This window comes from Dreissena polymorpha, chromosome 9 (assembly GCF_020536995.1).
Source record: "Dreissena polymorpha isolate Duluth1 chromosome 9, UMN_Dpol_1.0, whole genome shotgun sequence".
In the NCBI taxonomy this organism is placed as follows: domain Eukaryota; kingdom Metazoa; phylum Mollusca; class Bivalvia; order Myida; family Dreissenidae; genus Dreissena; species Dreissena polymorpha.
The window spans coordinates 52,870,006-52,895,001 of NC_068363.1; the positions used below are offsets into that span (position 1 = coordinate 52,870,006).

General features: G+C 34.8%; 1 protein-coding gene and 1 long non-coding RNA gene across 8 annotated transcripts; both read right to left on the reverse strand.

Annotated features, from left to right (window-relative positions):
* Positions 1 to 8,528: 8,528 nt before the first annotated feature.
* Positions 8,529 to 15,845, reverse strand: LOC127843797 (tripartite motif-containing protein 16-like). Of its 7 annotated transcripts, none has more exons than XM_052373599.1 (6): positions 15,717 to 15,845; positions 13,285 to 13,455; positions 12,726 to 13,042; positions 12,047 to 12,519; positions 11,291 to 11,785; positions 8,529 to 11,100 (listed from the first exon to the last, which is right to left on the reverse strand). In XM_052373599.1, exons 3-6 carry the CDS (start codon positions 13,010 to 13,012, stop codon positions 10,742 to 10,744), a joined length of 1,614 nt encoding a protein of 537 aa, XP_052229559.1. In that variant the 5' UTR covers positions 13,013 to 13,042; positions 13,285 to 13,455; positions 15,717 to 15,845; the 3' UTR covers positions 8,529 to 10,741. The 7 variants fall into 7 exon arrangements, with proteins under 7 accessions (XP_052229559.1, XP_052229561.1, XP_052229562.1 ...); XM_052373601.1 differs by having other exon boundaries at positions 13,285 to 13,450; positions 15,717 to 15,835; XM_052373602.1 differs by lacking the exon at positions 15,717 to 15,845 and adding an exon at positions 15,425 to 15,655 and having other exon boundaries at positions 13,285 to 13,450.
* Positions 15,846 to 20,799: 4,954 nt separating this feature from the next.
* On the reverse strand, positions 20,800 to 22,723 carry LOC127843802 (uncharacterized). The gene is made up of 2 exons (XR_008032352.1): positions 22,648 to 22,723; positions 20,800 to 21,571 (listed from the first exon to the last, which is right to left on the reverse strand). It is a non-coding gene; the product is annotated as an uncharacterized LOC127843802 (long non-coding RNA).
* Between the last annotated feature and the right edge of the window lie 2,273 nt (positions 22,724 to 24,996).

Sequence of the window (24,996 nt, forward strand, 5' to 3'; positions counted from 1 at the left end):
TAAATATTATGTTTTATGTGTTTCAGTGAGTTTTATGAGAGCAGACGGATGACTGACTTGAGATAGAAAGGGGCATTGGTTCCGGACATTTTACCATTAGATTTACTTGGTTTTCTAAAAAGAATACTTAACGTTTTCGATATAGTAACAGCTGATTATTTGTAGATTTCTCTAAAATTAGAGGCTTCAGGAGGTGATGAAGGCACCTAGACACCGGTCTTGAGCCATGGGTCCTCATACGTCCCCCTGCCATTAAAAGAAAAATGAAAAATGAGCAGTAGGGTTGCGTATCCCGCTCGCGGTTACACCTGAATCGTTCGTAACCACCGATTATTGTTTGGGGTGTACGTGAAGTCATGTGCACTTCTCTTAATTGATGGTAATGAATAAATCCTGTAATTATCGCAGCTGCTTTTATCAAAACTAATGCTTCACTTTATGTACTTTTCGCAAATAGGCGTTGTGGATGGGCATAGGGGGCGTCCTCGGTGCGCTTTGGGCATCGGCGGCGGACGGGCGGTTGTTAGGGCCGTGGTGTCCTTGGTTGGGCTTGTGATTTTGAATTGTGTAGTTAAATTGTGCAATTGTATGATTTTGAGTTTAGGCTTGACGTCTGATGGGTATTAATAATATTCAATTATTCACATGTAACGCATGAGCATGTTTAATGATACGTATAACGACGTGTTCTACAGAATGGATTTAGTATCGTTTCAGTTCTTAAATATATGAGAAGGATGTCGCAACGTTTACTGACGTCACGAGACTGTTCAACTGAGCGGTGCCATTGGAGTCGATATCTGTTGCTCATTGAACACATACGATCGTCAGAAGATTTGTTTCTTGCATTTATGTGTAGAAAGCCCTGTCAGATACAAACACCCACTCCGTGCGTGTGTTTCAAGAAATAAAATACCCTGCTTGTCATGACACCTAAACAAATGTGTTTGTTTTTATTCTAAATGGTTAGATGATAAATAATTTATGTTTGTCATAAAATGTAATGGAATATAAAACATAAGCGAGTTTAATCGTTTGTTTAAATAGTTGAGGATTAGCATACAATTATAATTGTCTGGACTTTCTGTGCAACATTTGCGAGTGCAATGACTATATTGATTTTTAAGATTTATTATCCCATTGATGACGTCATTTAACGTATGTAGTGAAGGCGGTGGTGATTTTTTTTTTAAATAAACGTTTTTGTGATTTATGACTTTAAACTAGAATAAAATATGTACGTTCTTGGTATCAAATTGTGTGTTTTGTTGAACCTGATTCATTTTGATAGAAATAGTTGACTTTATTACAAATCCCACGTTACTCCAAACATTGACTGATATAAGAACTTCCTGTTGACCATGATATAAAAAAATATATCAGGCAACGTTATATCAGGCAGATATCAATGCGGTGGTATGATAAAAACCGATTGATGAATATCAATACAAACTAATATTGTGTTTTTTTTTCTAAATTAATAGTGTGATTTAGCTTGTTTGATAAGAATTCTTTATAGAATTTATGACATGTTTGGCAATTTTCTTTTTGAATAACCTGCTAACAAATCCCATTATTATAAAATCATATTAAGTTATTTTAACCATTAAATTAACTTCTCTCCAATATTTAGCATATCGTAATCATCGCGGCATCATCGTACGTAAACAAGTTATTTTTCTAAGTAACAAATTCTCTAAACAATACTTATTTTATTCAAAACTTTTCTCGTTTCGAAGTTAATATGCAGTGATTTCTGAACAAAAATCACTCTCAAATGTGTTTCTTTAGTTTTGTATGATGATGAGATATTAGTAGTCATGAAAGTTATACATGTAATAACATTAAACTATTATACGTTTACATAACATATTGTGATGTGTAAAATGAATTTACTAATAGGAGTATGAAGTTGGCTGCTATTTGATAGGTCTTAATCAGATGCTCACATCTCAAAACATAGCTATGCACAATATCTTGATGAGATGTTCAAATGGGAATGCATAGCTATACACGTTATCTGTATGAGGTGTTCAAATGGGAATGCATAGCTGTACACGTTATCCTTATCAGATGTTCAAATGATAATGCATAGCTATACACGTTGTCTTTATGAAATGTTCAAATGGGAATGCATAGCTATACACGTTATCTTTATGAGACGTTCAAATGAGAATGCATAGCTATACACGTTATCTTTATGAGATGTTCAAATGGGAATGCATAGCTATACACGTTATCTTTATGAGACGTTCAAATGAGAATGCAAAGCTATGAACAAGATCTTTATGAGACGTTCAAATGAGAATGCATAACTATACACGTCATCTTTATGAGACGTTCAAATGAGAATGCATAGCTATACACGTTATCTTTATGAGACGTTCAAATGAGAATGCATAGCTACACGTTATCTTTATGAGACGTTCAAATGAGAATGCATACCTATACGCGTTATCTTTATCAGATTGACAAATGTGAATGCATAGCTATACACATTATCTTTATGAGACGTTCAAATGGATATGAGAATGCATAGCTATACACGTTATCTTTATCAGATTGACAAATATGAATGCATAGCTATACACATATCTTTATGAGACGTTCAAATGATAATGCATAGCTATACACGTTATTTCTATCAGATGTTCAAATGAGAATGCATAGCTATACACGTTATCTTTATGAGACGTTCAAATGAGAATGCATAGCATGCACGTTATCTTTATGAGACGTTCAAATGGGAATGCATAGCTATACACGTTATCTTTATCAGATTGACAAATATGCATGCATAGCTATACACATATCTTTATGAGACGTTGAAATGAGAATGCATAGCTATACACGTTATCTTTATCAGACGTTCAAATGAGAATGCAAAGCTATACACGTTATCTTTATAAGACGTTCAAATGAGAATGGTTATACACGTTATCTTTATGAGACGTTCAGATGAGAATGCATAGCCATACACGTTATCTTTATCAGACGTTCAAATGAGAATGCATAGCTATACACGTTATCTTTATGAGACGTTCAAATGGGAATGGTTATACACGTTATCTTTATGAGACGTTCAGATGAGAATGCATACCCATACACGTTATCTTTATCAGACGTTCAAATGAGAATGCATAGCTATACACGTTATCTTAATGAGACGTTCAAATGAGAATGGTTATACACGTAATCTTTATGAGACGTTCAGATGAGAATTCATAGCCATACACGTTATCTTTATCAGACGTTCAAATGAGAATGCATAGGTATACACGTTAACTATATGAGATGTTCAAATGAGAATGCATAGCTATACACGTTATCTTTATGAGACGTTGAAATGAAAATGCATAGCAATACACGTTATCTTTATGAGACGTTCAAATGAGAATGCATAGCTATACACGTTATCTTTATGAGACGTTCAAATGAGGATGCATAGCTACACACGTTATCTTTATGAGACGTTCAAATGAGGATGCATAGCTATACACGTTATCTTTATGAGACATTCAAATGAGGATGCATAGCTACACACGTTATCTTTATGAGACGTTCAAATGAGGATGCATAGCTACACACGTTATCTTTATGAGACATTCAAATGAGGATGCATAGCAATACACGTTATCTTTATGAGACGTTCAAATGAGAATGCATAGCTATACACGTTATCTTTATGAGACGTTCAAATGAGGATGCATAGCTACACACGTTATTTTTATCAGACGTTCAAATGAGAATGCATATGTATACACGTTATCTTTATGACACGTTCAAATGAGAATGCATGACTATATACATTATCTTTATGAGACGTTCAAATGAGAATGCATAGCTATACACGTTATCTTTATGACACGTTCAAATGAGAATGCATGGCTATCTACATTATCTTTATGAGACGTTCAAATGAGAATGCATAGCTATACATGTTATCTTTATGAGACGTTCAAATGAGAATGCATAGCTATACACGTTATCTTTATGACACGTTCAAATGAGAATGCATGGCTATCTACATTATCTTTATGAGACGTTCAAATGAGAATGCATAGCTATACACGTTATCTTTATGAGACGTTCAAATGAGAATGCATAGCTATACATGTTATCTTTATCAGATGTTCAAATGAGAATGCATAGCTATACACGTTATCTTTATCAGACGTTCAAATGAGAATTCATAGCTATCTACACTATCTTTGTGAGACGTTCAAATGAGAATGCATAGGTACACACGTTATCTTTATCAGATGTTCAAATGATAATGCATAGCTTTACACGTTATCTTTATCAGACGTTCAAATAAGAATGCATAGCTATACACGTTATCTTTATCAGATGTTCAAATGAGAATGCATAGCTATACACGTTATCTTTATAAGACGTTCAAATGAGAATGCATAGGTATATACGTTATCTTTATGAGACGTTTAAATGTGAATGCATAGGTATACACGTTAACTTTATGACACGTTCAAATAAGAATGCATAGCTATACACGTTATCTTTATGAGGCGTTCAAATGAGAATGCATAGCTATACACGTTATCTTTTTCAGAGGTTCAAATGAGAATGCATAGCTATACACGTTATCTTTATGAGACGTTCAAATGAGAATGCATGGCTATCTACATTATCTTTATGAGACGTTCAAATGAGAATGCATAGCTATACACGTTATCTTTATGAGACGTTCAAATGAGAATGCATAGCTATACACGTCATCTTTATCAGATTTTCAAATGAAAATGCATAGGTATACAAGTCATCTTTATCAGTTGTTCAAATGAGAATGCATAGCTATACACGTTATCTTTATGAGACGTTCAAATGGGAATGGTTATACACGTTATCTTTATGAGACGTTCAGATGAGAATGCATACCCATACACGTTATCTTTATCAGACGTTCAAATGAGAATGCATAGCTATACACGTTATCTTTATGAGACGTTCAAATGAGGATGCATAGCTACACACGTTATCTTTATCAGACGTTCAAATGAGAATGCATATGTATACACGTTATCTTTATGAGACGTTCAAATGAGAATGCATAGCTATACACGAGATCATAGTTAGATTTTAATGTTTCAACAATACATAAAAAATACGTTTTTTACAAAGGAATACATTTTAATGGTTATCCCATACACGTAATTAATACGTTTACATTTTGTGAGTACCTGGGTTGGTTTTCTAGAATCTTCTAAGATAAACTAAAACTAAATTTGACTTAGATGGAAATTTTATATCAATTTACTGTGCAAAATTCAACAATTAATGGTCTCAAGATAAAAAAATTTACTTCAGTGCATAGAATATGATTAAGAGTTGCACAAAACTATACCAGAATCACGTACACTGATATGAAAAGAATTGGTGATTTCCAATAGGGGTATTCCACTACGACCCGATTCCCCACGATTTGTCCCGATTTCCAATATTTTGAGGTCGGGGACATTCGTAACTCAATCGGCGAAGGTCCTAACTCATTCGTTGCTAGTCGCAGGCGAGTCGTGAGCTCCCAAAAAATCGCGGCCAGTTTTTAAACGTGTTTAAAATTTGACCAAGACCTCCAAGACATAATTCAATCGCAGTTGACTCGTAACAGTGTCGTAGTGCGTTCTTGGGCGTCGTAATGGAATCTTAGTTAATTCGTGACTCAATCGGGGAATCGGTGATCACGTGATCTGTCTACGGATCATTTACGACTTTGTCAAGACTCTCAAGAGTTCACCCCGATTGAGTTGCGAGCCCGCTAAGATTCCCGCGATTTAGTTACGAAACAGTTACGATTTTGTAAAGAATGATAAAGAAATAATTATATTTATCCATCATGTTTTGTTGTCGAATAACCCACAGTAAGGAGTATAGATGCGTAGGAATTTAATCACGAATGCGGAGCACGAGTGCTTTGATAACACTAATCTATACTCCTTACTGTGGGTTATTCGACAACAAGCCATCATAGAAAAATATTTTTTCTATTCTTACACGATTCTGATTGATTTGCTTCAAGCTTTTTGACGTGAACTATATTTTTCAATACTCCGCCCTTCTTAATACAAAGGTCACTATTTAGTGACGTCATTGAATTGTACAAACATTTGACGTCGTTTTCATTCATAAATATTTTGCAAATTACGTCACTTTCATTGAGAACAACACTCAAAGAAACTAAATGACGTCACATGTGTTAATTCTTCTGAAAAGCTGACATGCTATAGGGTAGCTCGCCCTTGAGTCGATTTCGCCCTTGAGTCGGACATTTTTATCTATGTAATTTTCAAAGATCAGTTTTGTTTAGCATGATTTGTGACATTATAACAAATACTTTACCCTTCATACTCAAAATAAATAAAATTTCGAAATAAAATGTTATCAAACATTATCTCCCGACTAATTTTAATTCGTTACAGTATGAATAACTTCTTGTGACGGAAAATTCAGAATTTTCAATTATCGATTATCTTCATACATCGGTATTTTGGTAAGATACGCTTCACATCATTCACAAATGACTTTATATTGCAAACATAACCTTATTCTATAAAAATGAAATTTTATCAGTTGTTCGCTCAGTTGTATAGGTTTTATAGTAAAACATGAATTACAACTCAATTAGCCCTTGAGGCGAACGCAATTCGCCCTTATGGCGAACATGCGTTTACGTACTGGCAGAGGTATACGGATGAGAAATGAACAACAAATTCATTCAAATTAACATGACTCAATCTATAAAGAATCCCATAGCTCACAAACTACAAGGATCGTATAATGTTTTATCTTTGTATTTATGTACTTTTCTCTGTAACCCCCATTGCAACAAATGGTTCCGCTGTTGTAAAAGTCGGATAGACACTACAAGTGACCATGCAATTTTTCCTCTTTTTATAACTTATTTTCGTCAACATGTTGACAAAAGAATAAACTTAAAAACTTAACACAGTACTGTTACTGTGCAATTTACATTTTAATAAATATAGGGAATGTATAACCAAATTAATGCTTAATACATATCTGTGTCCGTGTTAAGGGCGAATGTGTCCGACTCATGGGCGAATTCAATGGGTATTGTTATTCAACTATTTTTCAATGAAAATAAACTGGGAATCAAATAATTACTTGTAAAATAGACTCATATGATATCATAGTTAAAGCCTGCACAAACTGAGTCCCGGCTTTGATCACAAAGCTTTGTGTTATAGACTTATACCGTTAACCCGTCCGACTCAAGGGCGAGTTACCCTACATGTTTTCTTAATTACGTTTCTTAACAAACAAATTCTTAGCAGGCGTGGTCATGCCACTTATCACCAAATATACAATGTGTTGTTTCATTACGTTTATATACGTGCTACATTTTTTACATTTCTTTAAGAGCGGGATTTAAGCACGTGCATTTTACTGCAATATTTTCTTTATTTATTCGAAACTATTTTCGAAACATAAGGCTCCGCCCAAAATTTATTGCAGAATAACCCACACTTTATTTCCTTCTTTGTCTATAGAAAACAAGTCGCGTGCCTTGTTAGAATCAATATCAGTAGATATTGGCGCCGAATGCATGGGTGCGTTCGGTGAGGTCCTAGCTTAGTCGTGACCGATCTGCATCGTTCGTAGTACAGTCGCAGTATATTCTTACACATCGTAGTGAAGTCGCGACCCTATTCGCAAGACTTCAACCGAGCCCCACGATGTGTCGTAACTCAATCGTACCACTGTCGTAACTGAATCGCAGACTGTTACGAGTCTTCCCGATTCAATAAATGTGAGAAATCGTAGCGAATCGTGGGCTTGTTTTCGTAGTGGAATAGGGCCATAACACGATCTGTACCCGATCCGCTCGAACTCTACCCGAGTTATTTTAGATCGCAACACGATCCACTCGACCTCTATTCGATTTGAAGTACAGATTTACTAGACTGCTACCCGACGGCTACTCGACCGTACACGAACACTTCCCGATTGCTATTCGATCATACAAGAGCTCTGTACCCGATCCGTTCGACCTCTACCCGACTTATTTAAGATCGCTTTGTACGACTGTAGTACCACCATCACGATCCGGTCGTGTGAAGATCTTGTGGCGATCGAGCTGAGGTCCACTTGGTCGAGCTGAGATCGTATAGGGCTCGCGTATAGGTCGAGATGATTGAGCGGAAATCGGAAAGATGGCTGAGTGGAAGTCGTGAATGAGTCGTGTGGGGGTCGTGTGTTATCGACAGGAGGTCAAGAAGAAGTCGTGTATACCCTTTTTAGTCGAGCTTGGTCGGGTTTGGTCGGGAAATTTCGGTGATCGGGATTATCGAGTTGATCGGATCAGCAGTGGGAACCCACCTTAATACTGATATCCCCATATGTAATCAAATTACTAAGTTATATATGTATGAACCGAATTAATAACTTATTCATATAAAGAAGAGGTTCTAACAATGTACTGGTTATTCCAGAATCTAACAAACAAGAAACAATGCAATGTATCACTATTTGCTTATTTACAAAGATGAACATGGTTTTAAAATATATTTTATTCAAACAACATCACACAACATGGGCAATACTTAAAATGCATGAAAATTTACATAATAATAACATCATAATGAAACATTGACATAATTAACCATTCATTGCAGGCAAATCAACAATACATGCAAATATACGTGTAATAATACTGTACTGCACAAAAATCTCTATATACAACATTTATTAATGCCTTAATTATATAAATGCGTATTATAAAATAAAAAAAAAATCGACTTATTAACATAGAACGTTTCATAAAAGTTGTTTTGACGTTTTTTGATTCGGGTGAAATAAATTCGGTTCACTTTTATTTGACCTGACAAGCCTTCCACAGGCACCTGCAAATCTGATTAAAAATTCCATTACGTGTAATTAAATCTGCTATTATACCACTTTGAGTCCTAATCAAGACAGGATAAACCCATTTATGTACTTCCGTAGCTTATTAATAAATGTATCGCTCACGAGATTTGTTTCATTGTTACTAGACTGTTTCTGGTGACCCATGTCTATTGTTGAAACGTTGGATGTCTGATATAAAGAAGTCACTTGTTAAACTATGATTAATCATTTAGATGCGACTCTTGTTATTAGACACGTTATTAGACACGTTTCTATACAACCGTATGTATCACTAAACGACCGATTGACAATTTATTTATACTACTCAAACTTTACTGAGAATCACTTCTTATAGCATGTGAAATTTGAAGTTCACCCCTAGCTAGATTCAGCCAGCGTCACGCATCAATGATAAATCAATACATAAAAATAAAACCAACAATACACATTCTAATATCAAAACCTGCAAAATAACAATTTAAATTAAATTAGATTAAATTGAAGATCATGTGAAAATAAAAAGTGATCCTAAGCAAATAGTGAGTAGTATATAAGGAGAAATAAGTGAACGGTGGTTTGTAAGGTGTCGTCCAGTGGTTCGTGGTTGTAAACACAAAGCGAAGGAAACACTAAATGAGTGAAACACACATATATTTAAAAGTTCCCTCCCTTTAAACAGCATATACTTTTTCTCGTCAAAGAAATCAAACTTCGTGCTCAGTCATGTTGACGGTTCTTTCATAATTGTTCAAAGCTGCGTGTAATTCTAAACGTAACATGCATAACACTAACGAATGTAATCAATAATGCCTCCCTCTGTTAACGGTTTTAAAAATGTGTTACTCTTTTCATTCTATTTACGAATAATGAATGTTATTTCAATAATTTTAAAGTCATGCGATAAAAAGCAAATCATTTTGGAAGATTTAAAATGTGAGAAACGATTTTTTTAAGTTAAATAGAATTTCTATGTTGTCTCATTCTCGACATGATTGTAATCCTGCGCATAGGAAGGTATACCTATTGACGATTTTTTAAGGGTAACATTTCTGCCGTCGTATATCAACAATGTATACAACCTCCGCTTTATTGGATCACAATCTAGATAACAACAGGATGATTTTATTATTTGACATTGCGTTATTTTCGTATATTTTTAAATTTTTTGTAATAAATAATAATGAATGAAATATGTACATTTTTCACACGTAATATTTCTTTATTACTTTTGGATAAACTCGAAACGATTCATATGGTGGTGTGCTTTTAGAAAAAGTAAACATAATTGCGAAGTCGCATGTCGAGTTGTAATAGGATAATATCTAATAAAGCAACCTTCAACATACCTTTAACTGACAACGCATATGTATCACATGATAATTTTATTATCGTATTTATTGTCACAATTCGATACGATGAACGCAATCACGATAGCTGGTATCAAAGGTTTGCATACACTGTACTATAGCATAACCTTTTGTACCACTTCATACTTTAAAATTTTTCCATAGACAGTTTTATGTGCATTTTATTTTATTACAAATATATTGCAACACTTAACTTATTATCAAAGCGCGTCATGACAAAATCTAATTGCATAACGAGCGTGTATGACACATTATAATAAAATATTGCCGTGTTCATTAAGTATTTATATTTTCACAACATTTTTTTATTAAATTACCTTGCTCAAGCAGAGCCAACCATATTCTAATATATGGAATATATTATTGTTGACATACAATTGTCTCATATATTGTCTACAACTAACAGAACCCTTATATAGTACTATAATCGCGTTTTCTTACAGTATCTAACATTTCTTTTTTTTCATCGGAAAGAAAACACAACATTTCAGTTAAATAACTTCATTCAGTCTAATCACCCTTATACTGTTACGCGACGAGGATCCAATTATTAGACATGGATTTGTTCTTGTGTAACACACAGCTACTGGCATGTTAGGGCAATCTGTCGAACCAATTAGAGTTGATATATTTGTACCATTTACAAGCATTATTGAGTTCGACCCCCTATCACACACCAGCACATTCCCGATTTCTGTTATGCACAAACCTCTTGGATCAGTCAGGCTTACTTGTTTCAGAGGTTTGGCCTGTCCATCTGACCAGTCAAGTTGCATGATTTGGCTCTGCCCAATCCCCGTTATATAAATAAGTGTGCCTTTGTTATTTACTTTACACAAGTTAACGGAACCTATATAAAATACAATATAAAATACAAATAGATCGTACAATATTCGAAAATTCTTGAACAGTATTCATAAATTTAAATATTTGATAATTGTGCAATGGTTATATCCATTCGTGATCAATGAATTATAGTTCATCTGATAGCATTTGAATTTAAATCGATGTTATAAAAGATAATTTAATTTTTGCCTTACCTGGAGTCACATTATCTTCATAAAGTTTCTTAACACGATATCCAGATGTATTGTACATATTGAGAACTGTTTTCGATGCGACATACAGATTATCAGCGTGGTATGCAATTCCACTACATGGTTCTTCTAATTTGATAGTTCCAAGAGTTTGTATCTTTGTATTAAGTACTTCCAAATACTGAATTGTGTTTTCTGAAAGTGCAACTGCAATCTTATTATCACCCATACTGCAAATGTCTTGCGGAGCGCTAGATAAATTAGCTACGCCAACAAGTTGGAAGCCAGAATCCATAATTTTAAGTCTGTTGTTGGAACAGTCAGTCAATGCTAAAAGCCCGTCTTCTAACTCACAAACTCCGTTTATTTCGCACGTTCTTTCGTCATCTTTTAACTTCACCTTATAGTTTTCTGTCTTTTTTATAATGGATGCAATATATCGGAATGCCTCACCCAGGTTGATTTCATTGGCCAATCTTTGCACAATATTTGTTTTAGCTAAAAGTCATAAAATAATTATATCATGCCACTACAGTTTTGGAATGAAGTTTTAACATATCTCATTTCAAAATGCACCCAAAACCAACATCGTGTGTTATATAATAATGGTCTAATATCAAATATGAATAGGAATACAAATAGTTTCGAAACATTATAAAAATAACATTCGTGTTAAGATCCGTTGTTTATCAAATGCAAGTCCGAAATACCTATACAATACAAGTCGAAACATATAAAAGCTATATGCCGTCTATATACCTTTGAATTCGATTTCATTTGCTGGTTTTGTCATCACATCAGTTATATGAGAATAGGATTTTCTTACAATGTCCCGAACCTTATTGAATCGGATGTATTCCAAGAGCTCATGACGTGAATGTGGTATGAGAGTCGTCATGGTGTTATAAAGCTCTCCTTGCAGCGCCAATAAATGATTAATATTCTGTTGGAGCTCAATTGTCAGTTCATCTTTTAAGGAATTTACTGAATCAATAGATTCCTTTTCTAGTGCATCTAAAACTGTGTCTATATTTCGACGAAATACTTTAATTTCTGTTATCGCAGTTTTAGCGGATTCCTCAATTCTATCCTTTTGCATGTTGTAAGGTTTCCTATACTTACTTAGTTCTTCTAAGGTAATTTTTGCTTCGGCTTGTTGCTTTATAACATTTTCATTGGTTATTTTGTCTTTGGCAATCATGACAAATAAAAATTCTAAATCACTGCAGCTTCTGAAAAAAACAAATTAGTAAATCTTACCGATAAAGTTAGTAAGACAGTATGTGCACTGAACAATTCTCGAATATTGAAAGTTCAAACTTTTATTTTTGGAATTAAGGTTAAATCGAGATATAGTGTGAAATAGTCTTTGATTTGCAAAACACATTATGATTCTTTCGACGATACACATGTTTAAAATTATTAAATAAATGAATACCTGTGGTTTTGTTCCAAGCACTTATCACAACACAACTCCTGATGCGTCTGGCAAAACATTATAAACTCTGAATTGTGGAGATAACATTTTGCAAGTTCATTTTCCGACTTTCGAGGTATCATATGGCCTGCATGAACGTTGTTTTTGTGATTAGTGCAGACGTATTTAGCACAATCTTTACAGAAATACTCAGCCTCAACATTCAATCCTTCAGATGCACAATTCTGACAAACAAAATCATATTCCGCATCATTCATATCTGATTCTTGAAAATCGGCGGTTGCCATGTCAAAAGCTTCTTTCTTCTAGTTGATGTCCTATTTAATTTAAAAGAATAAATGCAGAACGTTATCAACTTCTTATTCAAAGTATTATTTGCAAACCAGCGTAATTGTTTTGATAACGTTGATTTTTATAATTATATTTCTATTCACATGATGTTGTGTCATTGTTTACAAACACACCTATTGACAAAACTATTGAAATCATTGAACAACGGCTCCTTTCTGACACTACATTGAAAAAGGGAACACATTTAGAAGTGAATGATATTATGGACCTTTTATAATTTATCTTGACCACCACATATTTCCAGTTTCGCGGGGAAATTTTTCAACAAAAGTTTGGTACAGCAATGGGTTCACCAGTGAGTCCAATAGTAGCGAATCTGTTTATGGAGTGGCTAGAACAGCAGGCCATTGCAACATCTCTCATACCATGCGCCCCTAAACTTTGGAAGAGATACGTGGATGACATTCTAGAGATTGTGAAGAAAGGGTATATAAATGAGGTGACGGAGCACTTGACTACAGTTGATATTAAAGGCAGTATCACATTCACAAACGAGGAGGAAGCTGAGGGCAAGATACCATTTCTGGACTCTTTGATAGTGAGAAAGGACGACGGATCGGTGAAGTTATTGGTTTACAGGAAACCAACCCATACAGATCAATATCTGCAATTCGACCCCCACCATCCGTTATCTCACAAATTGAGTGTGGTAAGAACTCTAGTCGACATATGTTTTACTATAGTGACTGATAAAGAGGATCAGAAAAGGGAACTTGACCACATCAGGGGAGCTTTGAAAGTGTGCGGATATCCATAAGGGACAATAAACAAAGTAGTTAAAGACACGGAAACGAATATATCAGAAAAGCAAGAGGGGAAGGGTAAAATGAGGACATAAAGGGATAAAACCAAGAATAAGTCGAAGGGTATGGTAGTCATTCCCTATGTGAAAAATGTATCTGAAGCGCTGGCGCGAGTCTACAGAAAGCACAACATAAGTGTAGCAATGCGACCACACAGCACTCTCAGACGCTTTCTCGTACATCCTAAGGACAAGACGCTGACGGAAGAGGTGTGCGGCTGTGTATACAAGATCCCGTGCAAGAATTGTGAAACTGTGTACATAGGAGAAACAGGTCGCAAACTTGATACTCGGATGAATGAGCATAAAAAAGATGCCAAAACAGTCCACAACTTTTCACGCGGTCAGGAAGGAGAAAATCAGAAGCAAAAGAACACTCTAGTGCAGTTACAAACCATATAGCTAGGCACAACCATGTCATTGACTAGGAAGGGTGATTGATTGGGAAAACAACACCGCACTCAAAAAACTCAGGGAATCGGTTGCGATAGCTAAGGAGAGACGGGTAATGAACAGGGACGAGGGGGGGCTACCAACTGAGCCCCATCTACAGGCCTTTGTTTACTGCTGGGAACCATTCCGGCAGTGATCCCGCCCTGTAACGTGCATTTACCGCAAAGTCACAGTCTGATGAAGATTCACCAATGGTGGATCGAAACTGTCACGGTATGTGAAAAATTTCTTGGAATGTACATAGAAACTGTTAAATAATTATATTTCTATTGAAAATAAGATTTGTTTCGGTGTAAACAGTTTTTCCATGCAAGAGACGTTTATATGTAAGGACTCACTATGTTTATTAACTTTCGTACACTTTTTGTGAATTTAGTATAATAAGAAGTTAAATACAACAGTACAAAGTGATGCAGGCACTTCATATAATTACTAACAGAAAATATTTCCAGTGATACTCTAAATACATAACATCCACTATTTAAAACGGTTGATCACAATTCGTTGCCTATTGACACTTTTCAGGGGTAAATTGTAAGTAATCACATGATAAATGATCTGACCTTTTTAGAAAACGAACGAGTTTATAAGCACGGACGCTCTCAAAAGCGACGGAGTCCATGTGTTCATTGATTTTTACAATTAATGAAATAAACGGACCTTGTTGAGTCGAAATAAAGACAGAAAGAATTTTCAATTGAGCAAAAAAGTACTAATTATGATGAAAATGGAAGTTTGATAGTTAAATTTTTAAATCAGTGAACGGTTCATAATTTAAGACTAATTACTGAACATTGAGTGCCTTCTTTATTTATAGTGACAGACAAGTCAGCAAAAAGATTGAATTGACCGGAGAATAAAGCAAAGGTCCTCTCACGTTTGCGGTTTAACTGGTAGGTCAATATTATGCTGTACGGTTATATGTAATAGATTATGCAGAACATTTGGAAAAGATTGTATTTGACTAAGAAAATATCGAAATATATAACACACGACACAAAAGTATATTGTACGGAAGTACTTTAATACTTGAAATACACTTCTATAATGTTACCTCATCGTTAAATTTATTAACAGGCTGTAAAAGTATTACCTTTCAATGTTTATAGTTCACTTAGTATATTGCACAATATACACAACCGACGATATCTCGACAGCGTTGTACACTCATTTGCATCTAAATAATCACTAACTATGATGCATATCGTACTGATAAAGGCAAAAATGAAAGCCTGCTATCTGGGTTCTGCATGTAAATGTAGTAACACTATCTTAATTAATATGAAGGTTGAATTTACATCGTTTATGTTATGTTCACCAGAAGATAAATAAGTTCTTTTAATTTCATAAAGTCACATCCTATTCAAATAGTATTTACCGCTTACCTTAGAAAACCTATATCAATTAATCGATTTATTTTTCGATCAACTGCATAAACAATTTCAATCTCTTGCACGACTGTTACATTACATTCACCTCTGTGTTGGGCTCAGAACGGACTACTGATATGAAAGCGTCTCATTCATGTCAAGATCATTCCAAGCGTTCATCATTGAGGTTACAGTATACTAAACAATCTCTTGCACGACGGTTACATTGCATTCACTGCTAAAAAGAAAACCATCTCATACCATGATATCTAATATCAGTCTTAATTAATTATTATAAAATTGATATGTTTTTTTTGATGTTAAGAAACCAACATATATAAATACGCCGAAGCAATGCCTAAGGTCACTCAATAAAAAATATGTACAATTGTTTACATTTGTGAAGTGCGTGGAATGATTCCATCTCTGTAAATGGGCAATAAAATAGTTCCAAAGAGTTGCATTAAAACTCACAAGTTTTGCACGATTTATCGTAAATTTAAAAGTCATATTTCTTAATTTAATGCATGCGATCTTAAATATCCACTCAAATATACATTGAATGCGTTTGTTCGGTTTTACCTATTTAGTAGACAAAATGGCATGCTGAGCCTAACGCAGAGATGTATGTAAGAGCAAGGAACGACAACTCTGCGTGGAGATTGAAACAATTTCTATTTGTCGTTGAACGTACGACAAGCTCCATCAGATAACGCCTTTGTTAAAAAGCTGCGGCCGTCAATTACAACCAACCAATATCACTATTTAATTTTATGATAATTTTTTCGAAAAAACACATTTGAAAATAAAATCAACTAGCCCAATTTCGAAACAAACAAGCGGTGATAGAAAGTAATAACTGTTCTGTTACGATTTGTAGATAAACGATTTATGTTTGAACACTGGTTATACGTACTAGCCATCTGCATTGGCATATCACAATTGTAAACTGTAATTTGAATTGCATACTGATGCATCTACAAAATACGGAATCTATATAGTGCCATCTATAATCTCGCCCTTTTTCATCAAGGGCGACACACGACACACGAAGCGATACACGATATTTTGCGCGACAGTCGCGGCGAGGCAATATATTTTGCGCGACAGTCACGGCCGACGCACGATATTTTGCGCGATATATGAAACGACGCGTGAGAATTTACCACGAAATATCACCCTTGCGTAGGTAGCCCAAAAGGCGATATACCGTGTTAGTTATATCGTGCAGTCGCCGCGACGGTCGCGCAAAATATCGTTTGTCGCGCAAAATATCGTGCGTCGCCGCGACAATCGCGCAAAATATCGTGCGTCGCCGCGACTGTCGTGCAAAATATCGAGTATAGCTTCGTGTCTCGCGTTCAAAGATGATTCTGAACTTATTCTTACGTTGCTCATTTACAATAGGGGCTGAGTACTCATTGATATGAAAACACTGTAAAAGTTTGAAAAAAAAGTGAATGAAAACTGTAAATTGCATTAAGAAGCTGCATTTCACAATACTTTGAAATTCAGTAAAAGATCTTAATAGATTTATTGCTCCGATATTGATCATTTGCAATAGGGTTCGAGGAATACTGATATAAAAACACATAAGTTTGGAAAGATTCAGACGAAAGTTGTGAAATCTTTTAAACAAGTGGAAATTGTTTATTTTGTCAAATTTAATAGAAAAAAGTTCTGGACTTATTGTCCCGATGTTTCTCATTTTTAATGAGGTAAAATGCTCATTGATATGAAGACACTGTAAGTTTAGAAAGTATCTGATGAAAAATGTTGACATAATCACCTAACCATGCAGTTTTTCACTTTTATTTTTAAATTCAAAGAGACATTATTCTGGACTTATGGTCCGGTATTGCTCATATAGAGAGTTTGGGTTGGGTCCTCATTGATAAAAAAAAAACTGTACAAGTTTGGGAACAATCGGATGAAAATTTGGACTTTGAACAACGATTTCAAAATTTCTCAAATTCTAAGGAAGATAATTTGGACGTAATGGTCGAATAATGCTAAAGGGCCCATACCACCTGGATAGTAATACGTATCGCGCTTCGCGCTCTATATGTGGTTCTTAAAAACAAACTCCGAGGAGTGCTTGACTCTAGGGAAACGGGTTGCTGGGACACAGCTCCTCCTTGATAAGCGGCTGCTTCCTTTTTCGCAACTAATTGTTACAATCAATAATACGTGTCGCGCTTCGCGCTCTATATGTGGTAGAGATAGTACTTAGAGCATATGATAGACAACCATAAAAATACATGGATATTAGATGTGTTGTTTGCATTTATTTGTTAATATAAAACACGTGTATTTTTTATAAGATATTTAAGTGATGTAAGAAACTTTAATTAACGTTGTCACCACGCGGCATCCATTAATTTTAATAAAAATGTCCAATTGTAGTAAAATGGATTTTAAAATGTCTACATAAAATAAAGCTTTATTATATTTATTAACCTGACTGAAAAAAAAATGTCAGCCGCCGAACTGTTCCGTTCGTGCCGGAACCCGGGATTAAACCGGGGGCCTTCAGATGATTGTTGCGTAAACAACTTCAGTCTAATGCTCTCCCAACTGAGCTATTCCGGCTGACATCATTTATGTACTGCTATTTGGTGAAGTTGTGTATAGCGATCGTTATTATATGTCTATTAATAAACTAATACATTGTACGTTTTCGTACCACTACGCCTTCCAATAAACTTGCTTGCTCGATAGGTCGTCAAATATCGTACTACATTGATTCTCCACTAAATAAGCATATCAGAAAAAACACAAAATAAATATATTTTGATTATGTTTTGTTTTTATACAAAACTAGAAAGTTTCGCGTATTTGCCCAGTCCCTGTGATCTTTCCCCTGTGACCAGCTGTGGATCAGTTATGAATTAAAACAATTAGCTTTGCATTATTGGCAATAAATGTTGTAATAAATGTAATAGGCACAAATGCAGTACTTATTTAAACTAATTTACACAAAAAATCACCACTATGCAAGATATTCTTAAAACAAAAATATATACATTGATCCGTATAATAACTTCCCCTCCCATAAGCGAAAGAAAAATGCATTACATACTAGTCGCCGCTCTCCAGAGCGACGCCAATGATATATAATCTTAAAATTGATATAAATTGTACTACATAGTTCAAATTACTCAATAGTTTTAAACATATATCCTTGTTAATATATATCAAGATTATTATGAACATTAATTAATTTGAACTCGGGTTACTAATTCTAGAATAAGCGTGTCGAGGGCAGCCATATTGATAATAGAATGGTTAAAAATAACTGTAACACCGTTTAAAAAACGCGACAGTCGACAGGCGATATTATTCCAGCGATATTTAAACAGTACAAATATCGTGTGTCGCCGCGACTGTCGCACAAAATATCGAGTATCGAGTATCGCTTTGTGCGTCGTGTGTCGCGGTCTGAAATTATACCGCGATACACGAAATTCGGATAAAATGGGCGATATTTAAATAATTAAATGTCGTGCGTCGCCGCGACTGTCGCGAATAATATCGTGCGTCACTTTTTGTTTCGTGCATCGCCCTTTGAACGCGAGACACGAGACACGAAGCAATACACGCGCGACAGTCGCGGCGACGCACGATATTTTGAGCGACAGTCGCGGCGACGCACTGATATAATAAACACGATATATCGCGTTTTTGGCTACCTACACAAGGGTGATATTTCACGGACCATTCTCTCGCGTCGCTTCGTGTATCGCTCAAAATATCGTGCGTCGCCGCGGCTGTCGCGCAAAATATCGTACGTCGCAACATCGTGTGATTTTATGAGTTAATAAACACCCATACACAAAACATAATAAGTTCCATGTAAAGTGTCTTACACAATTTAAATGCTAAACCTTGCAGGAAACCAAACTTTCGTCTTAGACGATTCAATTCAGAAAAAAAAGACAACCATCTACGATATAGAATTGGGAACTGATTACCATCAAGTCATGTAAAAAGGAGTAGGGTGTAGCATGCTGCTATGTATCTCTTGATCTTTCAAATGAATTGTATGGGTAATTTTCATAAAACAAAACAGAAGTGGCAGATACATTTTTTAAAGCAGAACACATGATTCATACGAATGATATCATATAGTGTAGTGAAAAAGCATATGGGCACATATTATTTCAGACTATCTCATATTAGTGGTGCAAATGTCATTTAAGAGTCACATATCAAAAGAAAATTTAAACAAAAGGGTATTTTTAATTGTTCACAAGAGCTGTGTTTGTGAAACACAATGCCCCCTAATGCGCCGCTTTGAAGCCATATATTTTACTTTTGTTTTTGAAGGATGACCTTGACCTTTCACCACTCAACAGTTGCAGCTCCATGAGATACACATGCATGCCAAAAATCAAGTTGCTATCTTCAATATTGCAAAAGTTATGACCAAGGTTAAGGTTTTCGACAGACACACACAACAGACAGGCCAAAATACAATATGCCCCGGATCGAATGATAGGGTTATTTAAAGATGATTTTAATTCACTTAAGCATATAATTACAAGAAAAAGTGTATTTAATGCCCATTGCATGTTACAGTAATTGCATTGTGTTTTTCTGCATTAAGTGTGCATTTAAAACACTTAAAAATGCAGACAAGACTCACTTTCAACAGAAAGAAATGCATTTTCCAGCGTTAATACTCTTCAAGTGTATTTGTTATCATCACAAATACACTTTACTAGGAAATAGGTATGTTAACACTTTCCCACTCAGAGCCAAAGTGGAAATTGCTATGTGCAAACAAAATAAAACCAGAAAAGCTTGCCAGTAACTCACAGTCTGTTCAGGTTTATGCTGTTTGCTGCTCATCAGTATCTAACGTATGGAGATGAAGCCTTAAAAACTTGATTCTAATAAGAGAGGTGTTAAATTAAATATAACTTTCAGTCTCTAAGGCACTATAAATGCGTGAAAATACGTACATGTATCTAAGTGGTAAAGGGTTTAAGTGCAGTTTTAGTGTGTTTTAAGTATATTTTCAAATGCATTAACGCACTCTTTTGCAAAACATGATGAACAACAAAATAAATAAAAAATACTCAAGTGTAGTAATAATTCAAGTTTTTTAAGTGCATCAAAAACAGTATCAAATTTATACAGTGCCTTATTAGTAGCAATAGGCCTTATATGTTATACTTGTGGTAGAAATAATGCATGTTGTATAATACAACATTCATAACTTAATCAATATAGCTTCCCATACAGTTCAATAAAATGTTATTTAACTACACAATGCAAAGTTGGATATGACATCAATCTAAGAATAATCTTTCAATAATGTATAATAATTATGCTGTTATAATTTAAAAGTGAAATAGACACTTGCATATAAGAACTGATTTAACATCACAACTAATTGTTAAATTTTATTTTGTAAATACTCAAAAAATGAAACAGTTTATAAATGCAGTAAAACTGTAAAAATATGCAATTACTAAAAATAATAAAGCAAGAGAAACGCGCTTTGGTACTAAAAAACGAATGAATATTACAATAATGCATTCTGAATATGTAATTAACAGTTTTGTCTTATAAAAGATGCCAATCCGATCGCCACACGATTGCTTCACGATCAACTCGATCTTCTACTCGACTAATACACGACCACTTCCCGAGCGCTTCTCGATCCATTTTCTACTCGACCGCTTCTCGATATTTTTTTGACATGTCAAAAAATATCGGGTAGGAAGCCCAACCAATGCCGACCTACCCGACCGCACCCGACCACTCATGCCGACCAAACCAGACCAGTACCCGACCGCTTGGTCGGGCTTGATCGAGTTGATCTGATCGGCGGTGCGAACCCAGCTTTTATGTTATTTTAACTGAAATAAAATATAACATCATAAAGCTATACACATTGACTTTGCAGTGATGTATTTACCATTTGTCATGTATCAATGTAAGTCCAATTTTAACGTTACTAATGTTGAACCAGCCTTTATTTGAAGGCACATTTTTATATTGTACAATGTTAAAGACAAATAGTTACCATGACGATCAGTTTTTTAGCTTCAAATTATTAAAAGCTTTCAGAGGACTAGGTTTGTGGAGTTTGTGTATAGACATGTACTTTGTATGCGGAATGATTTTATATAGAGAATACTAAGTTAGCGTTGAATACAGAGAAGTTTATGCTGCGAGGCTTAGAACGCCGGGAGCGCGAGCCTTGGCGAGCGCTTACGGTGTTCGAGCCGAGCAAGATAAACTTCTTTGTATTAAACGCTTATCCTAGTATTCTATTTATCCCATTTGATTTTTTCTTCAACGTGACATTTGACATAAATAGATCTTATAACCTTAACAATAATTTTAATTCATTCTTACAAGCGCTTGCAATCTAACAAATGCGTAGTGATTTAGAATGTATTTGTGCTGGTACGCAAAATAGTCTTTAAAAATTTCACACAAAAACTGAAAAACGAGAACAAATATCACCATAGGCCTCGATTCAATTTTACGCAGCATGCACATTGTAACACATTACGACCGCCAAAAGAAAGTTTTATTTTAATATATTTCATTCTATTTTCAAAGAAAATGATCAAAATACAATATGGCGGCGATTGCTCCTGGCAAAATGATGTCGATGTCAACAGACATGTATATTTACAGAGTCGTTCTAAACATAAATTATCGAAAAACTTTACTCGCCTTATTTTTCATGGACGCTGCATATTTTGATGGCGTCTAGATCTAGCCTTCACAAGATAATCTGTCATAATTTTATTAGACCCAAATTTTTGAAACACTTGTTGCAAAAGGGTTATTCTTACTGAATAGACTTTCTTTGATAAAATAACAAAGACAAAGTTTATTCATCAAAGAAAACACCCTTACGTAACGTTAATCCAAAAGCAAAACAATTCGAATAGACTACTGAAACAAAATACACACCCACCAGTAAGTTCTACACACACAATTTCAAAATTTCACATCCAAATAGGCCTAGGTACGCACATACTGAACATCAATAACACGAATAAATGTAAATGTAAATGTAGATCTAAATCATTCGTCCCACCGGGTCCATCCGAGGTAAGTAGTCCATAGAATATGCACTTTTTCATCCAGGATAAATGTACACGAAAAAAATTCGCGTCTTCAATGTTGTGTTCCCAGACATCGTATCCTTGTTTCGTGTACACCAAAAGATGACATCACATATTTTTGGAAAATGACGCAATAAGTATGTCATTTAATGACGCCATCAATCAGCTGATTTATTATACGGATGGCGAAAAATTATGTCCCTTGACTAGATCTAGAGATTAAAGGTCGTATAATTTTAAAGCTCAGGTTGTCTTGACTCTAGAGATTTGTTATGAAAAATCATTCAGTGGTAGAACAAAAACTAGTCCGCGCAAGCGACAGGTATATTCAACAAGATGGGATACAGGCAAGTTTATTCCATGAGGTGTTATACCATCAATGTCGGTATAAAATTGGGATAAATAACAGTATTTCACATTAAGTACTTACAGTTAACATTAATTAGTTTTGGAATTTAAATAAATAAAACAACTCAGTTCATTTGTTTAATGTTACGCCTTTTCAAATATATAAATATTTGTGTACACATTTCCTATAACTATTCATCAAGATTGATGTGACGAATTGTATTAAATATCTTTCAAACATAGCACAATTGTTATTTTGGGGATAAAATACCAACATTCAAAAAATGGTAATGATGGAAACCATTTTAAAATAAAAAAATGATGCTTTTAACAATGTGTTTATATGTAAACATGTTTAAACTATTTTACTTGCGTATACTGTTACTTGAATACTGCTTAAAATAAGCAATATATGAGCAATAAAAACATATTCATTTTAGACTTTTGCACTTGATTAATTTCATACAGTGTGTTCACAAAATAGGCTGTATAATAAAAAGTTTAATTAATTTTTGCACAAAATTTCCTATTTTGATTTCCCAAACTCTACTCTTCCAGAAAATGATGATATCTCAAAATGTAATTTTTGAAAAATGGGTCAAAATTGCTTGTGCGGCCACAAATACAAGTCATTTTATTAATTTGCATTAACTATTTTTGTTTTAGTTGGAATTTAGTATAATAACGAATACATGTCTAAGCTGATACATACAACGTTCATAGAAGAACCAATCGTATTACCAACAAACAACTATTCCGATAACAACGCTTCTCGACTGGATAATGATTCATTACATATAGCAGACATGAATAAGCCAGCAATACAATCAATGACTGTCATATAATTAAAATAAACTTTTGGCTGAATTGACAACGGCATATTGCTAGATGTTCTCGGTATGGCCGAAACGACAAAACACTTCACTGGGTTGGCATGACCTTGAGAGATCAAACGTACACAGTCCGATTCAACATTGTCGCATCCAACGCGCGATCGCTTCCATGCAGATTTCCTTAAACAAGGCAGCTGGCTCTACCCCTCACTAACACGGCATTATCCCAAAGGCATGAAATGAACTCTTTAAATGTGTCAATAGTGAAAGCCACGACAGAAACTTACCGATTCCGGATTTTCGGGTTGAAAACAGGTTTTAATCTTGTGTTTAATTGAAATACATTTCCGAGCGCTTGACGTTGTTTGCTGACATTAATAATAGATTGAACAGTTGAATACTGAAACAAGAGATCACTTCTTGGCCATTCGTATTTACTGAGTGTAAGTCTACATTTCTTATCGAAAAACAATAACATGAACGGCATTAGTAATTATGTTAAATCAATGAAAAGAAATAAGTGCGTGAGGAAAATATAAGTATGAAATATGAATTCGTCAATTTGTCTTCTAAATTTGTTAGACAAACTAAGAATCGAGGACCTTTTGCTCAGAAACAATATCAATGGAATAGAAAGGCAAGTAAAGTAAGCTGTAAATAAACCGAATAGAAGATGCGTAGGTTTGTTTCCAATGCCATTGGATGGATCGATAAGAATAACATTGAGATTGAAGGTGCACATAAAGCTGAAAGTAGACTGTCGGCCATCATCCATATTATTGCAAAATTATTTAAGGGTGAAGACCGATATCAGTTCAACGGACGGTGCACTGAGAACATGGAGTAGCCAGCCACAACTCTCTGTGCTGGAGGAATTTACAGAGCATGCGCTGTTCGAAAACAATTATCAAGGTTAGACACGATGCATAGTACGCATAGTTCAGCTTTGGTTCGTTCTTTATTATATACAAATGAAACAACAGTACGCATGTTGTCGAGCGCGTAAATGCATCTAGA